At 57.7% G+C, this 18,433-nt stretch overlaps 8 protein-coding genes across 8 annotated transcripts; 4 read left to right on the top strand and 4 right to left on the bottom strand.

Annotated features, from left to right (window-relative positions):
• Window positions 1-95: 95 nt before the first annotated feature.
• On the top strand, window positions 96-1,474 carry C8Q71DRAFT_699782 (replication factor C; the record flags this gene model as incomplete). Its single annotated transcript, XM_047920084.1, has 6 exons — window positions 96-178; window positions 231-309; window positions 363-442; window positions 495-770; window positions 820-1,258; window positions 1,313-1,474. The coding sequence occupies 6 exons, from the start codon at window positions 96-98 to the stop codon at window positions 1,472-1,474; spliced, it is 1,119 nt and encodes a 372-aa protein (XP_047784000.1).
• A 311-nt stretch (window positions 1,475-1,785) lies between these two features.
• C8Q71DRAFT_699565 (heat shock protein) lies at window positions 1,786-3,833 on the bottom strand (the record flags this gene model as incomplete). Its single annotated transcript, XM_047920075.1, has 5 exons — window positions 1,786-3,184; window positions 3,239-3,436; window positions 3,491-3,629; window positions 3,679-3,728; window positions 3,781-3,833. 5 exons carry the CDS (start codon window positions 3,831-3,833, stop codon window positions 1,786-1,788), a joined length of 1,839 nt encoding a protein of 612 aa, XP_047783999.1.
• Window positions 3,834-4,051: 218 nt separating this feature from the next.
• C8Q71DRAFT_853463 (ribosomal protein S2) lies at window positions 4,052-5,058 on the top strand (the record flags this gene model as incomplete). Its single annotated transcript, XM_047926945.1, has 2 exons — window positions 4,052-4,262; window positions 4,310-5,058. The coding sequence occupies 2 exons, from the start codon at window positions 4,052-4,054 to the stop codon at window positions 5,056-5,058; spliced, it is 960 nt and encodes a 319-aa protein (XP_047783998.1).
• A 36-nt stretch (window positions 5,059-5,094) lies between these two features.
• On the bottom strand, window positions 5,095-6,896 carry C8Q71DRAFT_794189 (anthranilate synthase component; the record flags this gene model as incomplete). Its single annotated transcript, XM_047925525.1, has 6 exons — window positions 5,095-5,141; window positions 5,194-5,501; window positions 5,552-5,759; window positions 5,816-6,550; window positions 6,609-6,822; window positions 6,879-6,896. 6 exons carry the CDS (start codon window positions 6,894-6,896, stop codon window positions 5,095-5,097), a joined length of 1,530 nt encoding a protein of 509 aa, XP_047783997.1.
• Window positions 6,897-7,014: 118 nt separating this feature from the next.
• On the top strand, window positions 7,015-9,378 carry C8Q71DRAFT_735309 (SHQ1-domain-containing protein). Its single transcript, XM_047922466.1, has 7 exons — window positions 7,015-7,125; window positions 7,200-7,303; window positions 7,364-7,718; window positions 7,775-8,012; window positions 8,070-8,203; window positions 8,259-8,709; window positions 8,771-9,378. The coding sequence occupies exons 2-7, from the start codon at window positions 7,229-7,231 to the stop codon at window positions 8,946-8,948; spliced, it is 1,431 nt and encodes a 476-aa protein (XP_047783996.1). The 5' UTR covers window positions 7,015-7,125; window positions 7,200-7,228; the 3' UTR covers window positions 8,949-9,378.
• A 729-nt stretch (window positions 9,379-10,107) lies between these two features.
• C8Q71DRAFT_735305 (uncharacterized protein) lies at window positions 10,108-10,822 on the bottom strand. Its single transcript, XM_047922465.1, has 2 exons — window positions 10,801-10,822; window positions 10,108-10,739 (listed from the first exon to the last, which is right to left on the bottom strand). The coding sequence occupies exon 2, from the start codon at window positions 10,647-10,649 to the stop codon at window positions 10,404-10,406; it is 246 nt and encodes an 81-aa protein (XP_047783995.1). The 5' UTR covers window positions 10,650-10,739; window positions 10,801-10,822; the 3' UTR covers window positions 10,108-10,403.
• Window positions 10,823-12,446: 1,624 nt separating this feature from the next.
• On the bottom strand, window positions 12,447-14,814 carry C8Q71DRAFT_228924 (uncharacterized protein). The gene is made up of 3 exons (XM_047917155.1): window positions 14,633-14,814; window positions 14,297-14,578; window positions 12,447-14,191 (listed from the first exon to the last, which is right to left on the bottom strand). Exons 1-3 carry the CDS (start codon window positions 14,730-14,732, stop codon window positions 12,741-12,743), a joined length of 1,833 nt encoding a protein of 610 aa, XP_047783994.1. The 5' UTR covers window positions 14,733-14,814; the 3' UTR covers window positions 12,447-12,740.
• Window positions 14,815-14,950: 136 nt separating this feature from the next.
• On the top strand, window positions 14,951-17,446 carry C8Q71DRAFT_735296 (uncharacterized protein). Its single transcript, XM_047922464.1, has 12 exons — window positions 14,951-15,055; window positions 15,102-15,134; window positions 15,184-15,274; window positions 15,342-15,356; window positions 15,467-15,651; window positions 15,786-15,907; window positions 16,005-16,186; window positions 16,258-16,288; window positions 16,368-16,393; window positions 16,544-16,922; window positions 16,984-16,993; window positions 17,050-17,446. The coding sequence occupies exons 1-12, from the start codon at window positions 15,008-15,010 to the stop codon at window positions 17,278-17,280; spliced, it is 1,353 nt and encodes a 450-aa protein (XP_047783993.1). The 5' UTR covers window positions 14,951-15,007; the 3' UTR covers window positions 17,281-17,446.
• The last annotated feature ends 987 nt before the right edge of the window (window positions 17,447-18,433 follow it).

The following is an 18,433-nucleotide window of genomic DNA, read 5'->3' as shown; positions in this document are numbered from 1 at the left end:
CCTCGCGTTCAGACGCGTCGCTGTGACCAGCCACGGCCTGCCAGTGAGCGTGTACAGTAGTCGCGTCCACGCCAGTTGCCAGTCGACCTCATAACATGTCTTTCTTCCAACCGCAAACTAGGTCTGCACCACAGAAGCAAGCTGCTGACCCACAGCATCAGCCATGGGTCGAGAAATAGTCAGTCTCTCTGCGGCGGCGCTCCTGTAATGTACTCATTGCATACTGGTAGTCGTCCGAAAACTATCGACGACGTCTCCGCTCAAGAACACACGGTTGCTGTTCTCCGGAAGACGTTGACATCCTCAAATGTGCGTGGTATTGATTGTCCTTGAACCGTTCGGCACTCACAGATAACCGCTAGCTACCGCACATGTTGTTTTATGGGCCACCCGGTACGGGCAAGACATCCACTATTCTTGCGTTGTCGCGGCAGCTATTCGGGTATGACCACCACTCTCAGCTGTCTATATTGTATCTTACATATCTTCGTCAGACCTGATAACTTTCGTTCGAGAGTGCTAGAGCTAAACGCGTCCGACGAGCGAGGCATTGCCATCGTCCGCGATAAGATCAAGAACTTCGCGCGGCAGACACCTCGCGCACAAGCTGTTTCGTCCGACGGCAAGACGTATCCCTGCCCACCATACAAGATCATCATCCTCGACGAAGCGGACTCCATGACGCAGGATGCACAAGCAGCTCTGAGGCGAATAATGGAGACGTACGCTCGAATTACACGCTTTTGCCTCGTATGCAACTATGTCACCCGGTGAGTTAGCCTCCCGCATGAGAAGACGCTTTCTGACGACAAGGGTCAGAATCATCGACCCCCTTGCCTCTCGATGTTCAAAGTTCCGGTTCAAACCTCTCGACTCTATGTCCACTTCCACTCGTCTCGCCGAGATTGCATCTAAAGAAAATGTCCCCGTCACCGACGCTGTCATCTCTGCGCTCATTGATACCTCCCATGGTGACCTTCGCCGTTCCATCACATACCTCCAGTCTGCCTCCCGCCTCTCGATGTCAACAGACCCTCCAACGGACATCATACCAAGCGACATCGAGGAGATTGCAGGCGTCGTGCAATCCTCTGTAATCAATAACCTTGCAACCACGTTGGGCGTCGAGCTAGTTTCTAGCGATGCCATGGACGTGGACAGTAGTAACGGCGTAAAAGCGAAGGGCTTTGACGCAATCAGGAAGACGGTGAAAGGAATCATTCGACAAGGATACTCAGCCTCGCAGATCATATCTCAGGTAAGCCCACTTGTACTCGCTGACCATCTTCAGCGCATTGATGGACTTTCTCAGTTGCATGACCTCATCATCGAGCATCCTACACTATCGGGAAGGCAGAAGGCTAAGTGTGCTTTGGCGTTCGCTGAGGCGGACAAAGCCCTCTGTGACGGTGCCGACGAAGAACTCTGGATCCTTGAGGTTGCTCTGAGAGTGCACAAAGCACTGTCGACATGACAGCAGCCTTTCTCTTCCGAGTCTTCGTGCCCTTCCTTGTAGCCTTAGTCTGTTGTCATCTCTGGCTTTTACTGTCGCGCTCTATACCTTGCTGCCAACGCACTCTGCCCCCACACAAGCAATCAAGATGCATCTCGCAAGAGTCGTCACTATTATGAGTACAACAGTACGATGCAAGGACGGACAGCTTCGTTTTGTATGTCACAGATGCACGACATTCAAGCAGGTAGGACGTGAAAAGACATGATGAGACAGACAGCTATGCTACGACCGCAACCACAACACTCGCCAACAACCATCGTCACTCAGCCTTACCGGAGACCGGCGGTGGCTTTTTGGAGCGCACGCTTGATGCCCAGCTGCGCCTTCCGGAGCTCGTCCGCCGACGAGTCCTCGATCTCGAGCTTCTCCATCGCACGCGCGAGCTCCGCCTCGACCTGCGCCTTCGCGCCGCGCTTGAGCTTCATGCCGATCTCAGGCGACGTGATCGTGTTCTCGACCTGGTGGATGTAGCTCTCAAGGTCGGACTTGGCCTCGTGCCGTGCGGAGAAGTCCTTGTCCGCCTGCTTGAACTGCTCTGCGTCCTTGACCATCTGCTCGATCTCAGCAGACGAGAGACGGCCGACCGAGTTCGTGATGCTGATCTGCGCCTTGCGGCCGGATGCACGGTCCTGAGCGGTGACCTTGAGGAGACCGTTGGCGTCAACCTCGAAGGTGGTGACGAGCTCGGCCTGACCACGGGGCATGGGCGGGATACCGGTGAGCTCGAACTCGCCGAGCAGACGGTTGTCGCGGCATTGCGTGCGCTCGCCCTCGTATACCGGGAAGGTGACAGTCGTCTGGTTGTCCTCGACCGTCGTGAATGTCCGCGACTTGTTGGTAGGGATCGGGGTGTTACGGGGAACGACGACACCGAAGATGTCGCCCTGCATGGCGACACCGAGCGACAAGGGAGCGACATCGAGGAGCACAAGGTCCGCGGTCTTGTCAGACGTCTGGCCAGTGAGAACGGCAGCCTGGACAGCGGCACCGTAGGCAACAGCCTCGTCGGGGTTGATCGACTTGTTGAGCTGACGGCCGCCGAAGTACTCGGAGACGAGCGACTGGACCTTGGGGATACGAGTCGAACCACCGACAAGGACAATGTCGTCGACCTTCTCACGGGGCATCTTCGCGTCCTTCAGTACCCGCTCGACAGGATCAATAGTCGACTTGAAGAGAGGGGCGTTGATCTCCTCGAAACGAGCACGGGTGATGTTCGCTGAGAAGTCCTCGCCCTGGTACAGCGAGTCGACCTCAACCGTGGTCTGGGTCACGCTGGACAGGGTACGCTTGGCACGCTCGCAGGCGCTGCGCAACCGCCTCAGGGCACGGGCATCGTCGGAGATGTCGAGCTTGGTCTTGCGCTGGAACTCCTTCTTGAAGTGATCGAGCAGGTTGTTGTCGAAGTCCTCACCACCAAGGTGAGTGTCACCGGCAGTCGCCTTGACGGCGAAGACACCACCGGTGATGTTGAGCAGGGAGACATCGAAAGTTCCTCCACCAAGATCGAAGATGAGGACGTTCCGCTCGCTGGTAGAGGTACGGTCGAGACCGTAGGCAATAGCGGCAGCCGTGGGCTCGTTGATGATACGGAGAACGTCAAGACCAGCGATGGTACCGGCATCCTTGGTAGCCAAACGCTGGGAGTCGTTGAAGTATGCAGGGACGCTGATTTCTTTGCATGAGGCGAGGCTTTTCATGGGTGAAAAATTGCAGACTTACGTGACCACGGCCTTCTTCACGGTCTTGCCGAGCTTGGCCTCCGAAATCTCCTTCATCTTGGTCAGAACCATGGATGAAATCTCCTGCGGGCTGAAGGTCTTCTCCTCGCCAAGGTATTCGACCTTGATCAGAGGAGAACCGTCCTTCTCAACGACCTCGAAGGGCCAGTGTGTCATGTCCTTCTTGACGTCGGGGTCGCTATATGGCGCATGAGCGGCCGCTTATTAGCAGAGCGATGGGGGCAGAGCTTACTCAAATCTCCGGCCGATGAGACGCTTTGCGTCGAAGATCGTGTTCTTGGGGTTCATGGCGGCCTGGTTTTTTGCGGCATCGCCGATCAGACGCTCCTCGGAGGAGAAGGCGACGTAGGACGGTGTCGTGCGGTTACCCTCTGCTCAGACGGTGAGTGTCGCTCCCTGCAGACAACATCCAATACGCACGGTCGTTGGCAATGATTTCGACCCGGTCGTTTTGCCAGACACCTACGCAGCTGCAAGGAGAGTTAGCATCCATGCGCCGCGATCTCCGGCCGGAGAGCTCACGAGTAGGTGGTTCCGAGGTCGATACCGATAGCACCGTCGAAGATGTCCTCCATTTTTTGGGCTGGGAAGGGAGAATGAGCGAAAGGGACAGGGAGGGGTGCGAGGCAGAGAAGGAGGCGGTGAAGATGCGAGCGAGGAGAGGGCAGTAGAAAAAAATCGATGCCGCTGAGGTAAGCGGAGCAGGCGCGCATCCTCGCGTCGCCATTCGCCGCGGGCGCGTCTGCCTCTTGCGCTGGCTCCTGGCTCACGCTCCTGGTGGCGGCCTCACACCATGTCCCTCCCAGCAGCCCACGCACGCCTCGCCGCCCGCGCACGCCTCGCCGCCCATGCACGATCCTCGCGGGCCACGGCCGCAGTGCCCACCGCAGCCCAGCTCAGCCTCAGGCGCGGCATGTCCGCACCAGCCTCGGACCACCCGCCTCTCGAGACCCAGGAGGACTGGACACAGTTCCAGCTCCAGAACGCTGAATACGAGTCTCTCAGTGGGTCCTATCCGCACCACCCCCAAGTCCGCACTGACCGCTCCCAGTCTCCTTCTACTCGGACTTTGGCTCGACCCAAAAGCGCGAGAACAGCTTCCAGCCGCACCACCCTCTCCACCGACCGACCCCTGGACAGAGCCTCACCGTCTCACATCTCCTCGCCGCAGGCGCTCACATGGGCCACTCGCAGTCGCTCATGAACCCCCACTTCCTGCCATATGCATACGGTGTGCGCGCGGGCATCACTGTCATCGACCTCGACCATACCGTGCCCCTGCTCCGGCGCGCCGCGCAGGTCGTGCGAGCAGTCACCTCGAGGGGTGGCTCGGTCATCTTTGTGGGCACAAGACCAGACCTCCGCGCGGTCGTACGGAAGGCGGCAGAGCGTGTCGGCGAGAGGGCGTTCCACCTCGGCGAGAAATGGTTCGCCGGTACTCTGTCGAACAGATTGGAGATGTTCAACCTCGTTCGAACGGAGGTCAAAGAACAGCTCATCCCTGACCTCGTCATCTTCCTCAACCCCATTCCGAACCTCTATGCGATCAAGGATTGCTCTGCCCACCATGTCCCGACAATCGCTCTCGTGGATTCGAATGTGGACCCACGAGTCGTGACGTACCCAATACCTGCGAACGACGAGAGCACGAGGACAGCGGAACTGGTCGCGGGTATTCTGAGCATTGCGGGTCGCGAAGGTGTCGCACTGCGTCGCGAGGATTTGGAGCGACAAGCAGCGCGCGCAAAAAAGCTGCAGAGAGTACGAGAGGCGGCCCTCAGTCGCGGGCAGCCAGAATAGAGTAGATATATTATATTCATCTAGTCACTACTGGGTTTACGCGGAGGTGCCAGCACCTGACGTCTGGATTTCGTGCCAGTATTCTGTCGGTGCGCGTTAGCATCGTTGACTGCGAGACGGCTACCAACAACATACGTTCAGCTCTTTCCAACGCCCTGACGTTGCCCTTCAGCTTGTTGATTGTCTCTATATACTCGTCTTCTTCGACACTGTCGTAGACAATTCCACCTCCTGCTTGCAGGTAAGCCACACCGTCCTTGAACGTCATAGTTCGTATCGCGATGCAGGTATCCATCTCGTCATCCGCGAAGTCAAATCTGCCAACTGCTCCTGCATATACCCCACGCCGCTCCTTCTCGAGCTCGTAGATGAGCTCAATCGCCTTAATTTTTGGAGCACCTGAGACTGTGCCGGCTGGGAAGATGGAACGAAAAGCGTCGAATCTAGCGGACATGAGTCAGTGCTCCAGCATGGTATCGCAAAGGCGCCATACCTCGTTTTTCCCTCCCGAAGCTGGCCAGAGACCTGGGACGTCAGGTGTGTAACGTGGCTGAACTTCTCTAGCCGCATGAGGTGGTCAACCTTGACGGTGCTCGGTTGGCAAACACGGTTGACATCGTTGCGCGCAAGATCGACCAGCATGATGTGCTCTGCTCGGTCTTTTTCCGAAGACAACAACTGCTGTCCCAGCTGTTCATCCTCTATGCATTTTGTCGAAGGTTTCAGAGATTGTCAAGCAACATATGAGCTGACCGACCTTCGATTGACAGACCTCTCCGAACGGTACCCGCGATGGCGTGGTTGAACACTTTGTTTTTCTCCACCTTGCAGAGCGTCTCCGGACTGGCACCGACCAATTGCAGCTCGCCACAATCCAGATAGAACATATATGGGCTCGGGTTTACTCGGCGCAGATGGCGGTAGGCGTTGAATGGGTGCAGAGTCGTCGGCCTCGCGAGCCGTTGCGAGGGAACAGCCTGGATGATGTCGCCCGCCACGATGTGCTTCTTTAAATCAGTGACAAAATGCTCGTAGCCCTCCTTCCCCACGTTCGAGACAGCCCTGTTACCAAGAACGATTGGCGGCTGCGGGACCTCCGGAAGCGATGAACTCAGCACCATCTTCGCCAGCCTCCGTGCCTTCGCTACAGCGGTCTGGTAGATGAAGGACAAGTTTACGGCGCCCGCGGTGCTAGGACTGAACACATGGGAGACGACCTTGACACTCTGGTAGAGGTGGTCGTAGATGAGGAGCGTGTCGACGAGCATGAAGATGGCCTCTGGGATACCGAGGGTGTCATTCAGCTCGCGCTTCGTCTTCGGCTCGAAATGCTGGATACAGTCGTACGCGACATAGCCAATCGCGCCGCCGGTGAATGTGGGCACCTCGGGGAGCTTCACGTATCGGTAGACGTTCAGCTCCTTCTGCAGGGCTGCCATGGGGTCACCCGTGTTCTCCTCATTTGGACCTGTCCGAATCACCTTGAACGGGTCTTTGTGCAGCGTCCAGTCAGTGCTGTCAGACAAGCCCGAGTCACGCTGAGTACTCACCTGCCCCCATGAAACTGTACCGCGCGATCTGCCCGCCTGCTACGACCGACTCGAGGAGGAAGCTGTACTTCGCATCCTTAGCTATTCTCAAGTACGCAACACATGGTGTCAAGAGATCGCCAGGGAGTTCGACATAGACAGGGACGCAATTGCCGCGCTTCTCCTTGAGGATGATCTGCTCGACGGTGGCTAGCGGTGGGTAAGCGGGTAGTTTCTTTATGACCACGTTACATTAGGTGCATATCCAATTCAAATGGTGCGGATGCTCACTTGTGGGTCGACAGGCATGGCGAGGATGCGACGGTCGCGGGAAATGCTTGTGTGCGGACGGATGAGTGCATGTTTATGTACGCGATTTCCATTTTGATCGGGCCAGATCTCGAGTCAGACGCGATCATCCTCAGCCACATCCCTGCCTCAAAGTTGCAGCCACCTTGTTTGCACCGGCGAACACCTCCATCACTCGGACAGGACTCTCCGCCCACCCTAGTCTGAAACCCATTTGTTGTGGCGGCGTGTAAGTCAAGACAAATGGCTCAATACCGCCTTGTTTTTTGCATGAAGTCTACCATGTACTGAATCAATGAACAGCCGTATACCGCGCCTTCGTCACATACGACATGATTACACCGCGCTTTTCCTGCAGTCAGACCGAGATTGAGGTCATCGTCAAGATGTACTGCCCCTCCGTTAGGGTATGACCTCGCTACTGCGTCTGCGTCTCCGATCGCTGACCTGTCTGGCCTTCGAAGTAGGCGTCTGACGTTGAGATCAACATCGACGAGACGCTCTTCAGCGTCCACGTGAACCCATACTTCCTGCGCTTGAGCTTTCCTCATCCCCTCAAGGGCGACGAGGACGCCTCGGCGTCGTATGATGCAAGCTCGGGGTACCTAACTGTCACCCTAACAAAAGAAACGCCGGGTCAAGAATTCAAAGACCTCGACTTGCTAGCCAAGCTGCTTGCACCCCGTCCGACTGAACAACAACAGCCCGTGATCGAAGTGCTTTCCTCGGAAGATGCAACTGCGGACGCCGAAAATGACATCGACGAGGAGCTGGCTCAACGGGCGCAGCAACTCACATTAAAACAACAAGAAATCCTGCGAGGTGAGACAACCGCCCTGTTCACGACCAGAGGCATGCTCATACGTGATGTAACGTAGCTGCAGAGAATGATTGGCAGCTACCACAGGAAGTCCCCGAGCCTCTTCCTCAACTGAAGACAGCACCAGACTACCGGTACGGCTTCATGGACATGCATACAGGTTACCTCAGACACGTCGCACATACCGAAAATGAGGTCAACGAGCTCGGTGGCGATGCTGAGACGTGCCCACCAAGTGAACGCCGGGAGCGGCGCCTGAAACACGAAGACGAAAAGTGGGACGAAGAATACTATATGTATGTAGGTCAGCCGAACATGGTCAAGTGACATAGCCGACGGTCGTGGTCGAGCAGGGCAGATTACGTCGAAGATGAATACATCCAAGAGCTATTGCACTGGCAGAATCCACATACCGGTGTGTCCGATGACGACTTCCAATACAGCGAGGAAGAAAACGCGACGATGCTCCGTCTTCCTCGGAAAGAATGTAAGTGGGCGTCGGAACAGCGTCTGCCTTTTTCGCCGGTTGACGCTGCCGCCAGACCTCGCCACACCACAGCAGACGCACAACCTGTACCTCACCCTTGTCACACTCCTGTTTTCCTACGCGTATGACTGCCGCACCACCCAACATGACCCGACACCCGAGAGCGCCTGGACACTGAGTGTCCTCACCCCAGCATTCTCCGCGCTCGATCCAGCGCCATACTCTGCCGACCCGCCACCCCCCAATCTGTCCAGCTTCTCTACGCAAGAATTGTCGGCAACATTCGCTGCGTCCTATCGTCGTGCGCTCGCCTTCCCCCTATACCGCTCCTGGAAATTGGCGGAAAGGTGTCGCGCGGACGTCGCGGCGCTCCTCGGACGAGGTAAACGGGTTGTCGCGAGGTGTCTGTTCGAGATGAAGCATGTCCTCGACCACCACGAGGTATACTACGTATACAGCAAGGTATGGACCGACGACTTCTGCGTCTGGACACTAGCATATGCAAGGTAACCGTAACTGATCCGTCAACGTGTCAATTTGTTTGTGTATGCTGACGCGCCGGACTAGTGACGAAACTCTGCGTGAGCTGGCGGCAGCGGTGAAGCTGCTGAACATGGAGAAGGCGATGATCGGTTGGGATATCGACGACCTAGAGGGGTCGGCCCGGGAGGCGATGGAAAGGGAGCCCGACAGCGATGACGAGTCCGAGTCCGAGATCGAACGCATGCTCCCTGCGCCTTTGTAGACATCAACGCTTTCTCCCCCGTGGATGTTGACAATCGGCGATGTCTGCACTCCTATCGCTGGCGTCTGCCTGTACTCCTGATTCAGGTCGGTAAGAACTCGTCTTTTTTAGATCGCGCTGCGTCTGTCTCCGGGGCCCGACTGTCAAGAAGATCGGTCGGCCGCCTTACTGAGAACTCGATCGCCTTGCTTCAGAGCCGGTCGTTCAACATCGCCGCTGCGCATATCCACCTCTCCGTCCTACAAGGAGAATTGCATTTGTACAAAGAAGCAAGCTTTCAGCCCAGCCTGCTCTCACGAGATCGAGAACCCCGCAGATGCCGGGTTGCTGCAATCTATTCCCTTGGGTGCTCTTGTCTGCATCTTCAAAATTGTTTACCCGTGACGCTGAAGGCCGCTCGAACGACTTCGACAGATGGGCGTGAAACCCGTTGTGGCATGGTGGGTGAGAATGATGTTCTTGCTTGCTCCTCCGCCGTCGATATAGCCATCATCTCGTCTTCTTTGCATCGCTCATCAGCAACAGGATATGTCGTATCTGTCGATGATATGCAACACGTGTGAGATGGGGCTCGACAGCAAGATTCCTTCTCAACGAAGATAGAAGGTGACTCCCACCGTTGTACATATACATACGTCCAGAGTACTGATCATAAGGACCAGCTAATTTCCGCGAATACACTGCATTCCTTGTTCCCAAAGGAGGTACGAGAGCAAATACGGATCCATCATTCCCTTCGGTAGGTCAGGTGGACGAATTCCCGCATTCATTCTGTCAATGTCAGAAAACAAAAAGGCTTTGGCAGATGGATCCCCGTACCATAGCATGCCTTCGAGGCTGCCGGGATGTGGCCCGACTCGGGGCTTTAAGCCATTTGGACACGCGGTTGTCTTTCAATGTGCGCTGTCACACCGCCCAAGTGACGTCGTGGTGAGTTTCTTGGCTCCCGATCTGCATGCATGGCACTATGCATATATGGTTCGAACATGGATGGCCGATGAACGGGCGGGAGGAGGCTTGGACCTGCGCCAAACGAATTCAGAGAACAAAGGAGCTTTCATTTCATATCGCAAAACACAAAAGGTTACCACGGTCCAACCGTGCATAGGTCGGCCCACCGCAGAGCTGCCTGCTTCATGGTGCGAACACATGTGGTGTCGAGCGTCCTTGTCTTCGTGGGCGGGCCGTGGCGGACGGAGAGTCGTTCCGCCTGCGTAGATTTGGATCTCCAGACTCTCGGGACCGAGAGATTGATCGGCGCCTGTCGTTGGACGCTCCTCTGGCTCCAAAACGGTCCGGGACAGCGGAGAGTTGGTGTTCTTTGTCCGGAGTTCATGCGCGCACACCCATCGCGGGCACTGTCGCCTTGTGCGTGACAAGCCTGAGGACGGAGCATCGGGACGGGTCATACGATGCACGTCTCACGTACGGCGGCTGAAGGGATCATAGTACACGCTATCGAAGGCACATCGTATGGGTCAAGTGAGCTACTGGGAGTCGGGAACCAGTACATATAGCGGTGGGAAGCGGGCGGGAAATTCGCGCAGTGAGTTCAAATCTTGTGCGATGCCTTACTTGGGACGTGCAGGGGGCGTGCTGCGGAGAAGAGAGGTATAGTGGGCTTAAAGTGGACTGTAGAAGGCGTGAAGTAGCGAGAAGTAGAGCCAGAAGGTGAGTATTAGCTTCAGCACGGACCCGCATGACGCTGTCGACACCGATCTCTTCCGAGGTGACGACAGAAAGGCTCGGGACTGAAAAATGTACTTTCTCCCTCTTTCTGCAACGACAGTACTGTCGGATGGTCCGAGGGTCACGTATAGCATCCGAAAATATGGCTACCAATGTCACGCACCAACACGTTGCCTTGCCCACTGCGTGCATTCCAAGCATATTCCTTCCTGGGCGTTCCGGGAACAAGAAGGTGGATGAGCAACTGTTCTGATTTCCAAGACCATACCGCCGGCAGCACACTTCAGACCACCCTAACGAGATGCTTCCCACTCAGCGAACCCTGCCGCATGCATTACGAGTCGATAGCCACTGATATGCTTTCATATTGGTCAGCGATTACGATCTGTGCGAAAGCAAGCTTACCTCGAAGGCGATGGGAACCGTCTTTTGGCCAGCCCGACGTTCTGCTCTGTCATGGCACGTACGCCGTCTATTTCTAGTTGACGGCCATCTCGGCGATTCGCACAGCGTCGACTGGAATGTGCATAGCCGTGGGCGAGTCTGTGAAAGCGCACAACCGTTTTCCAAAAAGCCCAGTTAATCATGTTCCAGGATGGTATCAAGGGGGAGCTTTTCAGGATGGATGCTGCATCTCAACTTGACCGATTAAGTGATGACTGAACAAACCTAGATCCAGCCCATCTCGAGTGAACAGCCTTGCAGAGTAATATTCACAAGTAGGTTGAGGATCAAGTAGCCACTTCTACATACCTTGACGTGTCACTTGGCCGATTGACATGAATTATTCAAATTGGCTTTGCGTTGTCAGCGAGCCACCGGTGGCAGGTAACCTTCCTTCGAGCACGATCCCTACTAACAGTGACACGAGCCTGAGTGCGAGGGTCGACGGTCGCACTCGGACAGGTGTGGGGCACCTCCGGTCGACTCATCTAACGGTTACGCGTCGTGTTCCCGCCTCGCCACCCCAAGCACCAACGACGGCCCGGAAGCTTATGCCCAGGAGGAATGATTGCGGTACCGTATCCCAGCGCGCCGCGTCCACCTGCAAGTGGCGATTCGCGAACGCTTCCTCCGCCGCACGGCTTGTCGTGAATGATAATACGCATCCATTCGCGGCGACCCGGACCCGCCTGGTGTCTCCGTCAGTACCCACTCGGGCGACAACATCGCCCAACGCGGTCTCCCTGCGAGGGCACGGGCGTCAGCGTATACGTTCTCGCGTACCGACTGACATATCGAAGGGAAGACGACGTACGACAACACCGGAGCTTTGATTCGCATCGTCACGCTCATGACCGCGCGCGACGCGTGTCCCGCGCCGCGTCTTGCGTGCACGTAGTCGCTGTCCTGCCGCGCGACGATCAGATCCAAGCAGACGCGTCGCGAGCAGCGATGGGCGCGGCGCCTCGACGGGCTTCGAAGCAGGTTGAGGAAGCGTGACAACCCTGGCATAGCGACTCCGGTCTTCGACTTCGCTGATGGCGGCGTCAGGGCTCCACGGAATTATCGATGGTGCATTACGACTACGGGAGAAGACACACTTCGGAAGGTGATAGATACAGAAGGCGTGACAGAAGGCGTGCCATGGAGCACATTAGCCGGGGACGTAACTCGTACAGTGGACAATGAGGATGTCGTGAGGTATGCGTATGCGAGAGGCTTGTCCGATCGTATGGTGGGTCAGTGCAGAGTATTATAGGCTGGCTACTGGAGTCTGGGATGCGTGAGGTGATGCAGAGTCTAAGTGAAGCAGGTCAATAATATAGAGCAAATACCACAGCGACGCAAGTGCAACAAATACAGTGAAGTCAGATGATAAGTACTAGGTGCATGCAGAAGGCAAACATCGGAATGCCAGGCATTCGTGTCGGCGTTGATTGGTCCAGCTTGAGAAAAGCTTGTTCGTGGACCCGTTAGCCCCCGAAGTCGGCCCTGCTACGCTCGAGTCGGTTAAGCCACCAACTGAGAATGCGTTAGCAAGGGGGCCCTGCGGATGAGTGATCACCGCAATGCAGCGAGTCGGCGGGGCCGAGCGTGATGTCAAGGACACGTCGCGAGACGTGAGGTTGTTGAGTTGAAGGGCTAGGGGCCGCGCCGCACCTAACCGCGTTGGACGATCTCCTTCTTCCGCCCCAACCCCCATAAGTTCAGCATGGAGCTATTCCTGCGCGACTTCGCCTCGATGCGCGCGAGCTCCTCTTCCCAAGCGCGTACATGGTCGGGCTGCGGCGGCGTATGCCGCTCCTTCGTGTTCGCCGTGCGTTCCCTCTCCCTCTCCCTCTCCTGTCTCCCGAAGAACAATGCGCTCTCGCCCAACCCTGATTCCTGCTTGACCGCGTCGTAGCCGCGCGAGCTCTTGCGCTCGTGCCCATGCGAGCGCACCTGGCGATGATCGCGTGATTCCCCACTAGACGTCGAGTCCACATGCGCGTTGCGGTCGTCCCTCGTGCTGAACATCGCGAAGTTCGACTTGTCCCGCGGACCCGCCGACGTATGCGGCCGCTTCGTCCCTCTCGACGCGCCCTTCTCTTTGCAGTGATGTCGATGCCTCTCTGGCTCCCGCATGTCCGGCACCGCCCCGGGATACGTCTTCGCTTGTCCCTGCACGGCTAACTCAGCCTGGACGCGTTCCTCATCGGGGTCGTGTCGGGAACGCCACGGGCTCTTGCTCTTGCTCCTCCCGCTACTGGTCGCCTCGCGTTGCTCCGCGTACTTCGCGAGGGCTAGCCGCCGCTCGGCCTCGCTCGTCGCTGCAATTGCAATCTCGCGTGGCTCGAGCTCGAGCATATCGGACCCGCCGGGCCCCACAACGCGTAATGAAGCGCGAACGAAGAAACGCACCGCTGCGCGAGAAGTGTGCATCGTCTCCCCGAGCGCCCATCGGCTGTGGGGACGCGACGTCGGCCACTGCAAGGTGGAGGTCTTGGAGAACGTACCCAGACGGTCGCGCGCGAAGTCGGTGTACTCAGCCGTTAGGACATTAGACGTGATCGTCCTCGCCGGAGGGTCACCATAGTGAGAGGCAGACCCAGCAGAGGACGGCGCGTGAGGGGATGCAGATGCTGGTGACAGAAGGGGGCGGCTAGAGGACACGGACTCGAGCGTGAATTGGCTAGATGATGCCGGGACTGCACATTCGTGGTCATGTAGTGCAGGAGACAAGGTGGAGGTACTGGAGCTCGGTGTGGGAATGTCGTCGGCATGGTAGGGGCTCACGGTGGGCGTCGGAGGGGGCGACGAAGTGGGTAGGCTGAGGAGGTCAATTCGACGTTCTATCGTGAGAACTGCGCTACGGACTGAGACCCCCGGGTCGAGCGGCTGGACAGTGACCGACGCGAAGATGATGTCATTCGGGCCGATGGGGTGGTCAGGCGTCGAGACGTTGTAGCGCACGACGGGTGCTCGCGGCTTACTTGTGTACAGGTATGGAGATGCGGAGGACGCGTAGGGGGTGGAGAGGACGTGTGAAGGGACGTCGTACCGGATCAGCGCGAGGTCGAAGTAGCGCAGCAACCGGTGGCCGACACCGGTGATGGGGATGTGGTCAATCGCTGTCATGGAGAAGTCAACACACGGCGTCAGGAAGACGATGAGATTGACATGGATGTGTGATGCAAGCAGACGGGAATGACAGATGGATGCGCGGCAACACTCACTTGCCTCGACGCGCCAGAACGTGCGGTAGACCTGGAAGTTGGCAGTGCTGAGTCCGGCCGTGCTCTTGGGGAGTGTCACCTTGAATGGAAGCTCGAGCTCGCCGACGTCTCCCCAGTCCGCGGAGGAAGATTTTGACCAGAGCACATTGGTGTGGTCGACCAGGAGGGTGGTGTGGACGGTGCCGCGCGAGCGACTGACGCGGGCTTCATAGCAGCGGACGGAGATGGAGATGGCCTTGGCGGGGAGTGGTCGTCGGTCCTCGTCTAGCTTCGTGCGCACGACTGGGGCGCAAGTCTGTCAAGGGTGAGCGGGAGAGGGAGGGCGGGACGCACTGCCTTCAACTCTGACGGGGGTGAGGCCGAGGTAGCCAGAATGGGGGAAGTAGCGGGAGGAACATGGGGCGCCCCTCGCGGTTGCGATGGACAGGGTGACCATGGGGGGAGGGGGGCGACGAGGGTGGGACGGGGCGCATTTGTATTCTGCGGCTAAGAAGGCTGATTGCTTGTTTTGCGAGCTGATTGCGGCCATGTTGGCAGGCGCCGCCATCCTGCTTCTCCCCGCCGTGACGCGCCTGTCACGCCCGTCACCTCCCCATCGAGATCCCCCGCCCCACGTGTCGCCCTCTGCTCCCGAGGCCCGCCCAGCGCCCCCGCCACCTGCTGGCAGTGGCTGCCACCCCCGCCGCGCTCTCGCTCTTGCCTCCGCCCACCATGCCGTCCCTCTATGTGCCCATCCTCGTCTCGGGCATGCTCTTCACGGTGCGTCTGCTCGTCCGCCCGTCTTCGCTGCACTGACGCAGCACAGGGCTCCAGCAACTCCCTCTGGAGCAAGTGGCAGGTACGCCCCTTGCTTGGCTGGTGCATTCCATCACCTCACCATTCCTCAGGATATGCAATGTGTCGAGAACTGCAACGACCCAAACCCTGCGCATCATGTCCTCTACGAGCAACCGGTCTGGCAGACGCTCCAAATGTTCCGTGCGTCGATCATCAGCTCCTTGCACTAGTGTCCTTGAGTCTGACTTCTGTGGCCTGAACGCTACAGTCGGAGAAATGCTCTGTAAGTGCTAGTGTCTATACCTGCTACCCACCTCCCGCTTTTGCATGCATTCGTCCACGCACTCCCACGAGCCTCCGTGGCAGGCCTTGCCTAATCCGTTTCCCACCAAGGTTTCCTGCCCGTAATATACGCGTGGTTCGCGTCTAGGCGCGCTCAATCTCCCGTCCAGCTCCCTACCGAGGAAGACCAAGAACCAGCCCCCGGTTCCAAGGCCCAGATCACGGCCGAGCATCTCCATGGCTGGAAGATCCTCCTCCTGTGGTTCCCTGCAGCCTGCGACCTTACCGGTACCACGGTAAGCAAGCCCTGCACCAACCCTGCATCTGCTTCCGCTACTCACCCAGTACATTTCGGTCCTCCTTCGGTGTTCGCGCAATCAATGTCACCCGACATGCCCGGCCACCTGTCGCCTGTCTGTCCATTTCCCAGCTGATGAACGTCGGTCTGCTGTACACACCGGTCTCGATCTATCAGATGACCAGGGGCGCGCTCGTTCTCTTTGTTGGAGTCCTCTCCGTCATCTTCTTGCGGCGCAGGCTGTGGCTTTACCAGTTGAGCATTGTTCCCACCGTTGTTCCCTCTCCGTCATACTGCCGCCCAAAGTCCTGGTACCTCTCCTTAAGTGCAAAATCTGACAAGTATACATAGGTGGATCTCTCTTGTCACCGTCATGGCAGGAGTCTCGCTCGTGGGTTATAGTGGGTCCATGATTAAGGATGCGGTGAAGGAGGAGGGCTTCGCTGGTTTCGTGCGCACGGGTGCGCGTCTGTTCGATGATCTGCCTGCGCCCAAGCCTATTGAGGAGCCCGAGATTACGAAGGTCCTAGTCGGTCCGTATACCATTATCCGAAGCCACAAATTCGCCGCCTCAGCGTTTACTGACGTTCTTCACGCGGTCCAGGTGTCTTCTTCATCCTCTTCGCGCAGGTGTTGTACGTGATTTCCGCGTACCCATGTCTTCTTCTGCTGATATCTCGTCCGACGCTACGCGCGTCTGCTTCCGCACTGCAGCACGGCGACCCAGTTCGTCATCGAGGGTACGTACGCTGCCCCGTCCCGGTCGACCGAATAAGGTGCTGACTAATCCTCCGTATTACCGGACATCTGTTGCTTCTGCTTCCTGCTAATGCTCTCCGCCCATCGCCACGCCTGCTGACACCGCATCCATCACATCGCCGCGCATGCAGAGAAGATCCTGGCGCGTTATTCGGTCGCGCCGCTGGTCGCGGTCGGCTACGAGGGCCTCTTCGGTGCACTGACCATCGTCCTCGCCATGCCCCTGCTCGCGCACTACTCGCAGGTCTCGCCGTTCTTCGACCTCCCCCGGGGTTGGCACCAGATGATCGACACACCGTCCGTCCTCTGGAGCGGTGTAGTGATTGCATTCTCGATCTCGCTGTTCAACTTTTTCGGCTTGAGCGTCACGCAGCATGTGAGCGCGACGGTGAGGAGTCTGACGGACACTTGCAGGACACTCAGCATTTGGGTCGTGAGCTTGGGCCTTGGCTGGGAGCGGCTCATGTGGCCCATCTCCGTGCTCCAGGTCGTCGGCTTCGGGCTGTTGGTGTGAGTGTTTGATGACTCACCCGTATCAGGTTTCTCTCATACACATCTGGCGCGTATTTAGATACGGAACGGTGTGTTATTTTTGCAGGCCTTTGGGCGAATGCGTGCTGACTGGCATCCTTCACAGTTCCTCTTCAACAGCCTCGTCAAGCCTCCCGCTTTCCTGCGCCCCGCGATCGAGGTCGCGGCGGTGCCCGCGCTATCCGCAGGGGAGGCGGAGGAGGCGCGGGGGCTGCTCGCTGAGGATACTCTGGATGAGACCGCCGCGCTGCCAGCGGACCTCGGGCAGAGCGGCTTCGATGCGCTGCCTCCTCACGACCGCTCCTCGGGCTCGGAGGCCACGCCCGCTCGGCGGTAGGCCGGGGCCCCACCCCCCACCCTTCTCTCGCCTGTGCTGACTGGAACATCCTGCAACGTGCTTATTTAATGTCGCTTCTGCGTGCTTTCCTGCTTGTCTCAGTGTCTTGTGTACATGTGCTTTGGCTGTTATTCGGAAATGTGACACCGCCTTGTGCTGCTCAGAAGCTCGGAACGTGGTCTTAGTTTGATTTTTCTGGGTAAGTATACAGGTTGCCGCGCGCGGTGGGCCGTGGCTGGCGCTGCGGTCTTCGTGCTTCCACCCTAGCCCGCGCGATACCCAATCCGACAGCCGTGTGCGAATGATGTGTGCGTGTGACCCAAAATGGCCTAGCGTGCTCGAGGACGTCGAGATCTCGCCGCCGCGCCGATGCGAAGTCAAAATCAAATCGGCTAGCGTCGTCGAGGCTGCGATGATCGAGATCCGCATCCGAGTCCGCGTCCTCGAGCCCGCCCCGGTTTCGGGCCTCCCCCGCTCGCCGAGCGTGTCCGCATGCGATGCAATCTCGTCAGGGTTGCGCATGCCGGATGTCTCGATCGGGCTTCCTCGACACCCGCGACGAGTTTCAATTGGATCGAAATCCAATATCGAATATCATATCTCATCGGGATTGTCACGTCACGATACTTACGTCGAAAACAATGATCTGGTCGATTCGTTGTTCCGCAGGCCTTGCAGAGCTGACGCGGGGGGATCTAGAACGCGGGGGGATCTAGAACGCGGGGGGATCTAGAACGCGGGGGGATCTAGAACGCGGGTGTTGCTTGGGCGTTGCCATCATGCAACTCTGCTCACGCGATGCGCCTTGTAATTGTCGCTTCACGGTTGAAATGCTCCTTTCAAGTTGGAGTGATGCCGCAGCAGTACCACCAGATACTCGGAACCCCGAAGCCATGTATTCACGGTGCCATACCACCTGTCGAAGGGTGCAGAAAGGGTTCGTGATACGCCCTGCGTTCGGACATGCGCCGTAATTACTACTTACTACTGCACGCGATGTGACAGACGACCACCCTGTGCTTCCGCGTCGTACTGCGAGCGCCTCCCCGAACAAGTACCCGGGACATGGTGAAGATGTTTTAACGAATGGAGACCCGGTTTAATTTCCGTTGTCATGACCGCGGTACGTACGTACACGTTACGCTGCAGTTTC

The sequence above is a fragment of the Rhodofomes roseus genome (assembly GCF_022264815.1).
Source record: "Rhodofomes roseus strain CIRM-BRFM 1785 chromosome Unknown C8Q71scaffold_2, whole genome shotgun sequence".
Lineage (NCBI taxonomy): Eukaryota > Fungi > Basidiomycota > Agaricomycetes > Polyporales > Fomitopsidaceae > Rhodofomes > Rhodofomes roseus.
This window is presented reverse-complemented; position numbering and strand designations above follow the sequence as displayed.

Coding starts and splice junctions, on each gene's coding strand:
- C8Q71DRAFT_735309 (XM_047922466.1), top strand. CDS start 7,229: ATGATTACACCGCGCTTTTCCTGCAGTCAGACCGAGATTGAGGTCATC. Junction 7,719..7,774: donor ACAACAAGAAATCCTGCGAG/GTGAGACAACCG, acceptor GATGTAACGTAG/CTGCAGAGAATGATTGGCAG. Junction 8,204..8,258: donor CCGTCTTCCTCGGAAAGAAT/GTAAGTGGGCGT, acceptor CGCTGCCGCCAG/ACCTCGCCACACCACAGCAG.
- C8Q71DRAFT_228924 (XM_047917155.1), bottom strand. CDS start 14,732: ATGGTCACCCTGTCCATCGCAACCGCGAGGGGCGCCCCATGTTCCTCC. Junction 14,579..14,632: donor CACCCCCGTCAGAGTTGAAG/GCAGTGCGTCCC, acceptor CTTGCGCCCCAG/TCGTGCGCACGAAGCTAGAC. Junction 14,192..14,296: donor GTTCTGGCGCGTCGAGGCAA/GTGAGTGTTGCC, acceptor TCTCCATGACAG/CGATTGACCACATCCCCATC.
- C8Q71DRAFT_735296 (XM_047922464.1), top strand. CDS start 15,008: ATGCCGTCCCTCTATGTGCCCATCCTCGTCTCGGGCATGCTCTTCACG. Junction 15,652..15,785: donor GCGACCTTACCGGTACCACG/GTAAGCAAGCCC, acceptor TCCATTTCCCAG/CTGATGAACGTCGGTCTGCT. Junction 16,289..16,367: donor ATCCTCTTCGCGCAGGTGTT/GTACGTGATTTC, acceptor TCCGCACTGCAG/CACGGCGACCCAGTTCGTCA.
- C8Q71DRAFT_735305 (XM_047922465.1), bottom strand. CDS start 10,649: ATGCGGGTCCGTGCTGAAGCTAATACTCACCTTCTGGCTCTACTTCTC.